The 13,085-nt window shown below is 42.4% G+C and overlaps 1 protein-coding gene across 2 annotated transcripts in view; it reads right to left on the reverse strand.

Annotated features, from left to right (window-relative positions):
- Positions 1–8,592, reverse strand: part of PFKFB3 (6-phosphofructo-2-kinase/fructose-2,6-biphosphatase 3) — a 46,634-nt gene extending 38,042 nt beyond the window's left edge. For both annotated transcript variants that reach the window (XM_044679749.1, XM_044679748.1), the window contains exon 1: positions 7,715–8,592. In XM_044679749.1, coding sequence (XP_044535684.1) covers positions 7,715–7,790 — 76 coding nt within the window. In that variant the 5' untranslated portion in view covers positions 7,791–8,592. The remainder of the gene's footprint in view (positions 1–7,714) is intronic.
- Between the last annotated feature and the right edge of the window lie 4,493 nt (positions 8,593–13,085).

The following is a 13,085-nucleotide window of genomic DNA, read 5'->3' on the forward strand; positions in this document are numbered from 1 at the left end:
AAGGAACCTAGGGGTCATCGGGTCCAACCTGCCAATTTTTACAGTCAAGGAAATTGAAACCTGTTGGGCAATTTGAACCAAGAGTCATGTCTCCTCTCTTGAATTACAATTTTCTCAACTGTAAAATGGGGGAAGTATCTGTCTTGCTTGCCTAAGTGAATTGATATGCTGAACCAAGGAGAAAAATAAGTTTGTGTGTATATTTATATTTATATATGTACATCTACATAGGCATTCTTGAAACCTTAAAAGGCACTTTTTAAAATGGGATGATATTATTATTACTTCAAGACACCATAGGATCCTCGAAGGTTAAGTGCTAAGATGGCTTTAATAGTCCTTTTCCTTTTCTTTTAAATTTAACTTAATTTTAAACTTTTAAATTTAAACCCTTATCTTCCATCTTAAAAATAAATATTGTGGATTGGTTCCAAGGCAGAAGAATGGTAAGGGGTTAAGCAACTGGGGTTAAGTGATTTGGCCAGGGTCACACAGAATTATTAAAGTATCTGAGGCCAAATTTGAATCCAAGACTGACCTCCCATCCCTGGGCATGGCTCTCAATCCACTGAGCTACCCAGCTGCCCTTTACCTTTTCTTTATAATATTTATTATTATTGTTCAGTCATTTTTAGTCCTGTCTGACTCTTTGTGACCCCATTTGGGGTTTTCTTGGCAAGAATATTGGAGTGGTTTGTCATATCCTTCTCCATTTCACTTTATATGTAGGGAAACTGATACAAACAGGATGAAGTGACTTGCTCAGGGTCCCACAGTGTCTATTAAGTGTCTTATTTTAACTCAAGTCTTCTGATCCCAGAGGCCAGGCACTCTATTCACTGCACCACCAAGCTGCCACTTTTTTATAATAAAGGAACCAAATCTCAAAAGATCCTGTATCATCCCTCTTAGATGCATATTACCAGTATTATTAGTATGTCCACCATACAAATAAGGAAACCAAGCTCAGAAATTAAGTGACTTGGTTAAAATTATACAGCTAGGAAAGCAGGATTTGAACCTAGACCTTCCTGACTCCAAGACAATACTATATTCACCCCTACGTCACAATGCCTCTCAGAAGGATCTTTTAAAAGCTAGCAATTATCAGATATACTTCACTCAATTACCTATCATATCACCCCATACCCTTGTGAATAAGCATTTATTTACCTGTAAAAAAAAAAATTAAAGGCTTGAACACTACCCACTGAACTATACATACCACTCTAAATTATAGGTATCACTGAGAGTTCAAGGGATGAGACCCACCACTAGACCATACCTCTTTACTTAAAAATATATGCATGGGTAAAGCAGTAAGATGGGAATACAAAAATACTGTATATTATAAAGATGTATACAAAATACAAAAAATTGTATAATAATGCAAGCAATACAATGCAATATATTATAATGATGTATATTCTAATAATGCATGCATTAGAACATAAAAAATGCTATATATTATGAAGACCTATATTATAGTAATGCATGCAATATAATATAATGCTGTACATTATAAAGATGAATATTAAAATGTAAGAAATAATATGTAATAAAGATATGTAATAAAGATCTATATCAGGGGTCGGCAACCTTTTTGGCCATGAGAGCCATAAACGCCACATTTTTTAAAATGTAATTTCGTGAGAGCCATAGTACAGTGCTCACAGTGCGCACTCCTGTAACAGCGCCTGAAAAAAAAATTGACTTTATGGCTCCTGCAGAAAGAGCCATGCATAGAAATGCATGGAATATAATATAGAATGCTGTATATTATAAAGAGGTATATTATAAAAATGCAAGAATATATAATAAAGATCTATTATAATGCATGTAATAAGACAATGCTGCATATTATAGATGTATAATAATGCATGCAATATAATATAGAATGTTGTATGTTATAAAATATGCATGCAAAGAAATCTACAATCATGAGAAGATGACCATATTTAGATGAAAACCAAGAGGGGAGAAGGGCAAAAACCAGATTACCAGCGACTACTCTTATAGATCCCCCAAAAGGAAAGGGAAAAACAGATGTGTTCAGGAAACAGACCACAAGCCTGGCATAGCCTAGGGGTCATCTGACCCAAGCTGCTGATTTTTATAGTCAAGTAAACTGAAACCTGTTGGGCAATTTGGAGTAAGAGTCACTTTTCCTCTCGAGCCACAATTCTCTCATCTGTGAAATGGGGGAATCATATATAGATTCAATGACCTAAATGTTTGTTGGAGCTCTCTTACTCAAGAGCAGGCCTAATAATCTCTTGATTTCCTTTCATTCAGATTTCATCCTTTAAAAAAAAAAAAAAAAGGTAAATCAGTAACTAATAAGAAGACCTTTGATTCTGGATCTGACTGATACTACCAAGGAGGAGATACCCTGTACTAGAGGTGAAATGACAGGAACTTTTGGAAGGCAATGACTACTCCCCCCCACTGTGGAATCTGTACTAGAGGAGAGAAAAAGCTGAGAGTAGCCTAACATGAACCCTTGATTTGGGGAGAGACTTCAAAGGGTTCAGAGGAAAGTTAAGTAGTCACATTCCAAAGATGCTATTCCAAAAGGGTTAAGGAAGTTCTCAACAATGAAATTCTGAATACACAAAAAGGGAAGAAATAGGAAAAAGGCATCTGATGTGTACACACATCATTAACAATCTGGAAATCACTAAGAAATCTGGAATTTTCAAAAAAACAAAACTACTTAAATTCTTTTCTAAAGTTGAACGCAAGTAACAGAGGATGGATACAAAAGCACCTGCTCCTATAAAAAAGGCATCAAAAGTACAACATCCAGAATAAGTTGAGGCCAGTGACGAGAACTAGGGATAATTAAAAAAAAAGTTAGTTGGATGTTTTGTGTTATATTGGGGAAAAGGTGGGGAGGGGAACCATGGCATAGGAGATATAGTCATGTTCTTGGAGCCAGGAAGACCTGAATTCAAGTCTCAACTGTAACACATACTGGATGTAAATTCCTACTTATTGTTTAGTGATCCCATTTAATGTTTTCCTAGCAAAGATACTGGAGTGGTTTGCCATTTCCTTCTCCAGTTCATTTTACAGATAAGGAAACTGAGGCTTAATGGGTTAAGTGACTTGCAATGGGTCACACCTCTAGTATTTGTCTGAGACTAGATTTGAATTCAGGAAGATGAGTTCTGGCTCAGAACTCTACCTACTGTACTACCTGGCTGCCTTGTAAATTCCTAGGCAGTCTCAAAGCCCCAAACAACTCTCTAAGACTCTTAAATTAAGCAAAGAAGTTGACTTGTCAACTTCCATATGTAGAGGGAGTCTCAAACCAATGAAATATAAGTCCAATCCTACACTACTAGGGAAAAAATAGGAGGCTTAAGGAAGGAAGAGAACTGACACTTGGGAGAAACTTTTGACTCTCATTTTCCTTGTTTGTTTTTTCTCCCAAGGAAACTGATTTTTTAAATGTATAGAGCAGTGATGGGCAAACTTTTTAAAGATGGAGCCAAAGGAAAGGAAATGTTTATCTCTCAGTTTGTTTATAAGGCATCTTTTTCGAAAGTTTCATTATATTGTATCCTATTCATTGTATTCATCAGATATCCAGATGGAACATTTCAGGGGTCTGCATCTGTCCTGCAGGCTGTAGTTTGCCCATCCCTAGTATAGAGCATAACAAAAATAGCTAATAGGGAGCTGATACCAAGATGTGGTACTTAGCCTTCCAGTGCTAGTCATCCAGTACAAATGAAACATTTTTGGTGCTGAAACAATTGATGGATGTGATGGCTAAACTATACGTACTACAGGAAAACTGCAAATGTCCAAATTTTCAGCAACAAAGAAAATTTAAGAATGTATTCTACAAGCAATAGGCCATTAAAGTTGATTTCAATTCTTGACCAAATTCCAAAATATCTTATTACAAATATAATGAATAAAACATCTAGAGAAGTAGCATCCATCTGAGAGCCAGCATTCCCTCATCAAGGAAAGGTCCAGACTAACTAAAATGAGTTTTATAACAAGCTAACTCCAAAAGCAGTTATGCCAGAAACCAGGAATGGCTCAATCAATCAAAATATCTTTATTAAGCATTGTTACCTATATCATAAAGGAGAATTCCTATTCAGGTGACAGGTTAGAGAAGGATACTAGCTTCTAAAATTTCATCCAACTCTGTGTGGGTAATAGATGGGGAATGTTGGAGAGGGAATTCTTGCTCAAGAATGACTGGAATGCCCTGAATCAGCAATGTCAAACTGAAATCAGGAGGCATGTTGATTTAAAATCACAAACTAAGAAGTTTATGTTGTATTATTTGTTAAACATTTCTCAATTACAGTTAAAAACAACAACCTTTACCTAGTATCAATTCTACACAAGGGCAGCAAAGGCTAAGCAATCTAGTGACTTCCAGAAAGTCTGAGGCCACATTTGAACCCAGGACATCTCCACTCCACACCTGATATCCTATCCACTGTGTAACCTAGCTTTCTCCCAATGACACTTACTTCTGGGAATATTCATTGGGGGCCAATTCTGAGAACCCATGTTTCTATGTAATTGGGAGCTGTTATTATGATGTAAATTTCCCACATACATTTTTTTGGAGTGCAAGCACATCCCTGACATTCTCAACCCTCTCCCCAATTCTGGTAAACTCTGAGGCCAGTGTTTTATTATGCCATCTTCCCAAACTCAGAACCAGGTAACAATACTACCTAGTATCAATAAATATTTAGAAATAAGAGAAAAGACAATCAAAATTTATTAAGACCTCTTAGGTGCTAGGGATACAAAAGGGGCAACAGTCCCTGCCCTCCAAGAACATACAATCTACTGGGGGAGACAGACCAATATATATAAAGCAAGCTATACACAGGAGAAATAGGTGATAAAAGGAGCTAGAAGAGGGGTGAAGGAAGACTTTCTGGAAGGTAGGATGTGAGTTAGGGTTTAAAGCAGTGATTCCCAAAGTGGGTGCCACCACCCTCAGGTGGGCGCTGCAGCGATAGGGAGGAGGGGGGACATGATGGCCACAGGTGCATTTATCTTTCCTATTAATTGCTATTAACATTTTTTAAAAATTTCTAGGGGGCTAAGTAATATTTTTTCTGGAAAGGGGGCGTAGGCCAAAAAACTTTGGGAACCACTGGTTTAAAGGTCCATCCATAGTCAGCAAAAGGAGAGAGTTCCAGGCAGGAAAGACAGTAGTGACATGTGTGAGGAAAAGGGCAGTTTAGCTGAACTGCAGTGGGAAAACAGCCTGGAGGCTTAAGGTTGCTTAAAAGCCTAACGGGGAAGAGGGATGCTTTGCAATAATAGTACTTCCTCTTTTTCTGTGTCAAACAAAATGCTTACAGAAATTAAGCTAAAGATACTTAAATAAAGAGATCCCAATTTATGATGCTGCACTTCTCCCAGAGATTTCAAAGGAAGGGAGAAAGACAATTGAGCAGCAAGGCACACTTGCTTCCCTCCAGTGTGCTCTGAAAGCCTAAGAATGCAATTGAGCTTTAAGAGATATTTTCCCTGCGTGTGAGACGTGCAGGATCATGGAAGTTTAATGGTGACCCAAATCAAAGAGATCACTGGCACTCTCTAAAATGTCCAATAATTCAATTAGTTATTCGATCCATTCTGAAGCCCTTTAGCAGATCCTAAGAATTCTGCCGGGGACTCCCATCACAAACCTTGGGATTTGGCTTTATTTGAAATAGAGAAAATGCATTCCAAAATTACACTGACCGCGATTACCCCAGTGGTGCGGGTGGAAAGATAATCAGTCTAAAACCTAAGCAAAAAAGAGCAGACGGGGTAGGGGAGGAAGCAGAAGTAAAAAACTAATAACCCAAACCCTATCATCTGATGAGAGAACATAAATGCCACTCCCACGCAGGAACCTAGTCCTCTAGAGAATAGCGAGTTAAAAAAAAAAAAAAAATCACCTGCTACAGCAATCAAAATTTTGGCTCCACCAAGTGATCATTAACTATGAAAGCCAAAGAAGGATGATGAGATTAAGTCTAGGAACTGTACTCCAGGGTTCTCAGGGAAGCACCTCACTCCACCAGGACTAGAATGGATTGCCAAGGGACTAAATCCCTTTAAGTGATCATAAAGATTAGGCCAAGTTTCCATCTCCTAGTAAGTTATTAAGTACCAGACACGATGCTACGTTTAAAGAACTGACTGGGTCGATTTCACAATTCTATCCCACTAAAAAAACGGAATTACTAGGAGGTGGGAGGAGTGAAACCAGGAGGGACAGATATCCTCCACAGTGGTTCAGGTACTATCTTTCCTTGCACCGGGACAACTTAAAAGATACGATATCTGGGGCGGAGACAGTCCAAGAAACCCCAGGAATCAATCTCTGCAATAGAGAAATGCCTTGGACTGCATTAAAGACACAAGCCGCAGTAAAGCATTTACAATTTCAGTGCAAACGAGGAAGATGTTCGAGTACTAAATAGAAGGATTAAAAAAAAATCCTTTTTTTTTTTGCGGGGGCCCTCACTCGGTTGTTGACCAATCCCTGGGCAGCTAACGCGCCCGCGCCCCCGCCCCTTGGTTCGGAATTTCGGTTTTTTTTCCGGCTTTCCCAGTTCCCGCAAGCACGCCCTCTGCAGGCAGCTCCGCGGCCCGCTCCTCTACTAACTCGGAGCGCTCGCGTGATGCGCCTAGCATCAGCTACCAGCTGAGCGGAGGGGGGGCGGAGGGGGGGAAGGAAGGCGGGCGTGAGCCGTAGCCCTGCAAGTCACGAGACGTTTCTCGGGCCCCAGCTGTACAATCAAGTTGAAAGCCTATCTAAGTCAGACTCAGGGATGGGGAAAACAGCCAGGAGGAGGCGGCGGCAGCACCGGACGTGCATGCAGAGCGTGCCCCTGCAGCTCGGCACTCGACCTCCAGCCCCGGGCAGAGGCAGTGCCGGCCTCGGCCTCCTCCGAAAGATCCTGCTCTCCAGGTTTTCCTCACGCCCTCGCTTTCCTGAATGAGCCGCTCAGCTTTTAGACACGCCCGCGACGCCCCCTTTCCCGCCCGAGAGGCGCACGTGGAGAGGAGCTAGCTATAACCCTGCCCCCTCGCTCACCGGCTCTTTTCCCTCCTCCCCGCCATCCCTGGAATTTCCCCCCTCCCAACCTCCCCCGACACACACCCAGTCACAGCGGAGAGGTAGGGCTCCCGCCGAGGGACGCCGGCTGGGTGGTGTCAGGTTGCGCCACCCCTCTCTGCCTCCTCCTTAGTCCCCGGCGGAAAGGGGAGGAGCAGCCGCCGCAGTCAGAGCTCGGCCCCGAGGCAGCGAACCAAACCCCTGCAGCTCGACTGCAGGCGAGGCCCCCCTCCCCAAGCTCCGGGCTCCATTCGGCCAAGCCACCTCCATCCTAGCCGCGTAACGGGGACCAAAGCTAACCTTAGCTTGGCAGTGGGAAAGGCGCGTGGCCACCTGCAGCTCCGGAACTGAGGGGACCCCTCTTCTGAGCTCTCCAGTGTCTTCCACACTCTTAACTCCCCACCCGCAACAGATCCCGGGGACCACGCGAGCAGCCCGCCAGGAACACAAAAGCGCGCTTCTCCCGTCGGAGTCACACAATGGCTCTCTCCAAAGAGTTCACGTTCAACCAAACCAAGACACAATGGCTAGAGGAAGAGAGAAGTCCTCGCGGTAGGTCCCTCCCATCCGCCCAGGAGCTAGAAAATCCCGCACCTAGGTACTTACGTCTGGGCAGCGAAGGACGGTGATCGATAGGGATCCATATCTTTTGTACCCGGCTCTGAGTCAGCTCCATGGGCATCTTCACTGCGAGATCTTGTGACACCACCCCTTCCCTCCCCAAACTCACTAAATTTTCAGATTAAATTTGGAATCAAAAGACCTCGGAAGACAAAGCAGGAGCTGGTAAGGATGCGTATGAGTAAATACAGTCACTGTACGATCTTTAAAAGCAACCCCCCAAAAAAGTCTTGCAAAAACGAGCCTTGCAACGCGTAGGTAAAGATTCTAAACGTGAGTTTCAGTTTAAATTGTCCCCACCCTCCCAGCGGATGCACGAGCGACGTTGGTGGGGCTGCCCGCGTAAGGTAGCGGGCTCAGCTCCCCGATCCCCAGCCGGGTGGCTCTGGTGACGGATGCTACAAAGGCTTCGTGAGGCCCTAAGATGACTGCAAGCAAACCGGCTGTCCCCACCCGACCTTTTGGCCTGAAGGCGCACGCTTGCAAAAGGGCTTTCCGTGCTAGAGGCTCTCGACTTCTCAGATACCTCCTTTTCGTTTCTCTCCGTGGTACTGCTCTGATGCCCCGCCGACTGAGGCTATTTCTAAGACTTGACGACGCCGGCCGGCATCCACGCCCACCGGCCGCCCCTGGGCGGGGAAAACATTCTTTCAGTCCCGGCTAGGGAGGAGAGAAAAAAAAAAAAAAAAAAGGGTAATAAAAGAGGAGGGAGGAGAGCGTTCGGCTACTGCCACCTCCCGGCCGCCCAATTACTCTCCCGGCCTGTTCTCACCCACTTATCTCTGTTTTAAGAACTGGAAAATAAAATAAGATTCCTCCATAGGTCCAGCCCTCCCCTTTTTACTATCAGAAAGGTAACACAATCTGGCCACCTCCTTGTAAATTCCCATCTCCTTCCTAACCCAAATGGCAACCGATATCCGAACCCTTGTCAAGATGAATGCGGCTTCCAGCAGCCAAAGTTACTGACTCGGGTAGGGAGAGGCTAGTTAGGGTTAAAGGAGGAGAATTGGCTTATGATTATTATGATTAGCCATTGGAACAGACTGAGCCCTGAAAGGTGAGTCATGGATGGGGGAATGTAGAATGAGAGAGGTTATGTCTCGCTTCTTTATTAAACTAAAATGTAATGATTTAAAGGGAACAGTACAGGGGATCTCTCCTCTCCCCACACACCCCCTCCCCCAAGAAACCATTTAGCCACTTTCCTACCAAGCTCAGGGGCTCGACTTGTAAGTGTTCTCATCCCGGATGTTACCTATGCCCCAAACCTGAAGAGGATACCAAACTCGATCACCATGACCCTCCCCCACGCTCTAGCTTTCTATTCCTTACCTCCCCCCACCCCCCATTCGATTCCTGGATTCAAGTTGCTGGGAAACCACTCTCCCCTACCGTTCAGGTCACAATGACTTTGGAACGTTGGGCAGAGCTCCCCAAGTAGTAGGAGTGTGTGCTGACAGAAAGCAAAGTGACAAGGCCACGGGAAGAAGTTTATTAATGGAATCAGAAACACAGGTTTGGCGCTTCTTCCCACCAGTAATTCTCCATTCCTTACAACTGTACTCTTTTCAGGAGCTTTACAGTGAGATTCTCAATAGACTGTGAAGACCTCGATTAGACTGTTGTCTTCTTGGCGTCCTGAAGACCTAGCATAGTCTGGTAAAGTTGGCGCTTTCATGAATACTTGATCCATTTAATTTTCAAACGACCGCTTTTACTAAATTATCCTATGCACCCCATTTGGAAAGGAGCTAGTAAATTCACCTTCGCTCTGGCAACGCAAGATCGTAGTGGCAACATTCTATTGATATGACAAATATATCAAGAACGGTCATAAAAGTAGATACATCTCAAAATATATCTACATTGACAGGAGGTGAAACAACCTGATTTTTTTTTTTAACTGTATCAGTCCAACCGGGAAGGGAAAGAACCACAGCAACTGCTTAACGAAACTGAAATTTCAGATGGAAAAGTATCCTCTGTTGCTTGCACACGTCTGACACGTCCCGCATGACTCCGCTGGGAAGTCACTCTCCCTCCCTTGGCTCGCTAGCTTCTCTCGAGCGCCCCATCCGCCGCAGGAGGCATCACTTGGTCCAGCTATTTCCCTAGCGTCTGCTCCTTCCCCGTTCTCCCCGGGCTCCCACCCTCAAGGCGAGAGCCACCTGGCTAGCTAACCATTAAAGCTCGCCTTCATTCGCTGTACCCCTCCGCCACACACACACACATACATACATACATACATACATACATACATACATACATACATACANCGCCACACACACATACATACATACATACATACATACATACATACATACATACATACATATTCCCACGTCTCCCGAGGTTTCTCCTTCTCTACATGCTTTCCCCACCGCGACTCACTAGTTCCTTTGTAACCCCAGCGGTTCAGAGACCTAATTAGGTCCAACACTGAGCTGCCTTTTAATGCATTTCAAGCAAATACCGCGGAATACACCCCAGGACCCTACAAGAAAGTTCCACTCCAATGGATACAGATTCTGAAAGGACAAAGTAAAACAAAAAAGGAAGCTTTTATTTTCATTCTTTTAGGTCTGAGAATTGTTGATGCTCGGGAGCCTGAAGACTCAAATGCTCAGAGACCAACTAGATGCCTTGGAATAAGGAAAACCTGGGTTTAAATCCCACTTACTAGTAGTGGGACCCTGAGTAAGTCATTTACTCCTCTGCCTCAGTTTCTTCGTATATAAAATGAGTTATAAAATAAGGAATCAGTTCTGTTTCCATTTCTATTCTATTTCTCTATTGATTCCATGATTCCCCCATTTTACTGAGGAAACAGACCAACAGAAGTAACTTCCCCAGTATCATCTCACTCTAATTTTATTTTTATTCTATTTCTCTATTATCCTATGATCCCCCCCCCATATTACCAAGGAGGAAACAGACCAACAGAGGTAGAGTAACTCCCAGCATCATTTTATTTCTATTCTATTTTTCTATTATCCCATAATTCCCCTCCAACCCCATTTTACCAAGGAGGAAATCATCATCTCAATAGTTTCATGACAGAACCAGGCTCAAACCAAGTTCTTAGACTCATAGCTCTAAAGTTGGAAGGGGTCTCAAAGGCCATCTAAGTCTAATATCCTCATTTTTCATATAAGAAAACTCAGGGTGGTTAAGTGATTTTCCCAAAGAGGTCATTAGGCGCTACAAAGGTTAGAGGGCCTGAAGTCAGGACAGTTCAAATCCAGCCTACTAGCTATCAGACCCTGAACAAATTACTTAACCTATGGGCCTCAATTTCCTTAACTATAAAATGAGGATAATAAATACTATGACCTCCCTAGAAGTGTTGTTGGTGATTATCAAGTGGCACATAGTAGGCACTTAATTAATGCACACTTCCTTCCTTCCAATATCATGTTGGGAATCATTATCAGAAGCAGGATCTCTTGCCACCACACTGTCTGGCTTCTGCTCATAGGACAGCTGGGTGAGTTCTAGCCATACTGAAGTTACCTTTACGTAATATATATCTTTACTAGGGTCTCATGGAAAATTAAATGATATTCCTTTTTTTAAAGATGCAAGATAAAAAATATTCCTTTCCTGAAAACTTGAACAGAATTAATGTCTTTTAGTTCTTTAAAAAATTATTTAGGGGGCAGCTAGGTGTCACAGTGGATAGAATGGGGGGGGGGGTTCAAATCTGTCCTGGGACACTTCCTAGCTGTTCAGCCCTGGGCAAGTCACTTAACCCATTGGCCTGGCCCTTAATCTTTCTGTCTTAGAGTTGTTACTAGGACAGAGTAAGGGGTATTGTTGTTGTTAATGATTTAGCAACACTGCTACAAATATACAAACAGGTGCCAAGGGAGCATCTTTAATCTTATATCTACTGCATGCAGGTCATTGTACTGAGTGTTGCGGGGAGGGTCATTGCCAGCTCAGGAGACTGGCCAGTTCTTAACAGAGGGGTACACCGGCACAACTAGCTATAATTTTTAACATAAGTGCCTTAGAAAATGGCAAAACAAAATGCACTTATAGTCTGTGGGGAGAGGTCCTTATCAGAAAGGAGGTTAGGTAAGCCTCCATAGGGGCTGTAGAGAGGGGAGAGGAAGAATTGAGGTCCCTTCCAGCTCTCAATCCATGATCCTATGCCCAGCCTGAAGGCAGATACAAAGGCAATGTGATATGGATCAAGGGAGATTGAATTTTCCTTAGGAGGTGACACAGTAGGGAAGGGATGGTAGAGATTACTGAGCTGAGAAGTGATATGACCAAGTCTAGGAATCAAAAATATTCTAACCGTAGCCTGAAATATGGAAATAGAGAGGAGTGAGGATTCATTTGGAAAAACCTATAAGAAGCCTTTCTGTAATCATCCAGGAAGATGGTAATCAAGGCCTGAACTGGAATGCTGTCCATGGAAAGAAATTGGAAGAAGGGAATGTAGACAACATTATGAGGCTGAGAGACAATTTATCTCAATTCTCCTGTGTGCTCCCTATCTGTGGAAATATTGCCTAGAGTTTCTTCAATGAAAATAAAATGCCCGTGATCCTCCTTATTACTTCCATCAGAATAGGAACATTCTAATAATGTAATTGTTCGAGCTGGAAAAAATCTCTGATATCATCTGATTCAATTCTCATTTTACAAATGAGGAAACTGAGGCCCACAAAGGGAAGGAAGGTCATATTTGTAGAACTGGAAGCAACCTTAAAGGAACCTGTTTTTGATTTGCCAAAGATCAGCTTGGGTGGCTAAATGGATAGAGCAAAGACCTGGAGTCATGAAGACTCATCTTCATGAGTTCAAATCTGGCCTCAGACACTAGACTTCCTACTTGTGTGACCCTGGGCGAGTCACACTGTTTGCCTCTATTTCTTAAGTACAAAATGAGCTAGAAAAATAAATAGCAAATCACACCAGTATCTTTGTCAAGAAAAACCCAAATGGGATCACAAAGAGTCCAGATATGATTGAACAACAGAGTGAATCTTGAATCCTTTTATGGGAGATCCTTGAGGTAAAAAGTATTTTCATAATAACAATAAGAAATAAAAACTATTTTCACAATAACATTAAAAAGTATTTGTTTATTAAAATACTCCTCCCTTTTCCAACAATATATCTAAGTGCAACTGAAACTTCTCCATAAATTTTGACCAAAATATCATGTTGAAATAGTTTGAATACAGAAAGCAGATAAGATAATACAGTTGTCTTCTTTGTCAGATAATAAAAAGAATTGCAAAAATATATAAAACAATGTCACTACTCACTATTTTTTTGTTTTGGAAAAGTTATTTTTCATAAAATATTTATATGAACACATAACAGGTTTATTTTA

The sequence above is a fragment of the Gracilinanus agilis genome, chromosome 5 (assembly GCF_016433145.1).
Source record: "Gracilinanus agilis isolate LMUSP501 chromosome 5, AgileGrace, whole genome shotgun sequence".
NCBI lineage: Eukaryota > Metazoa > Chordata > Mammalia > Didelphimorphia > Didelphidae > Gracilinanus > Gracilinanus agilis.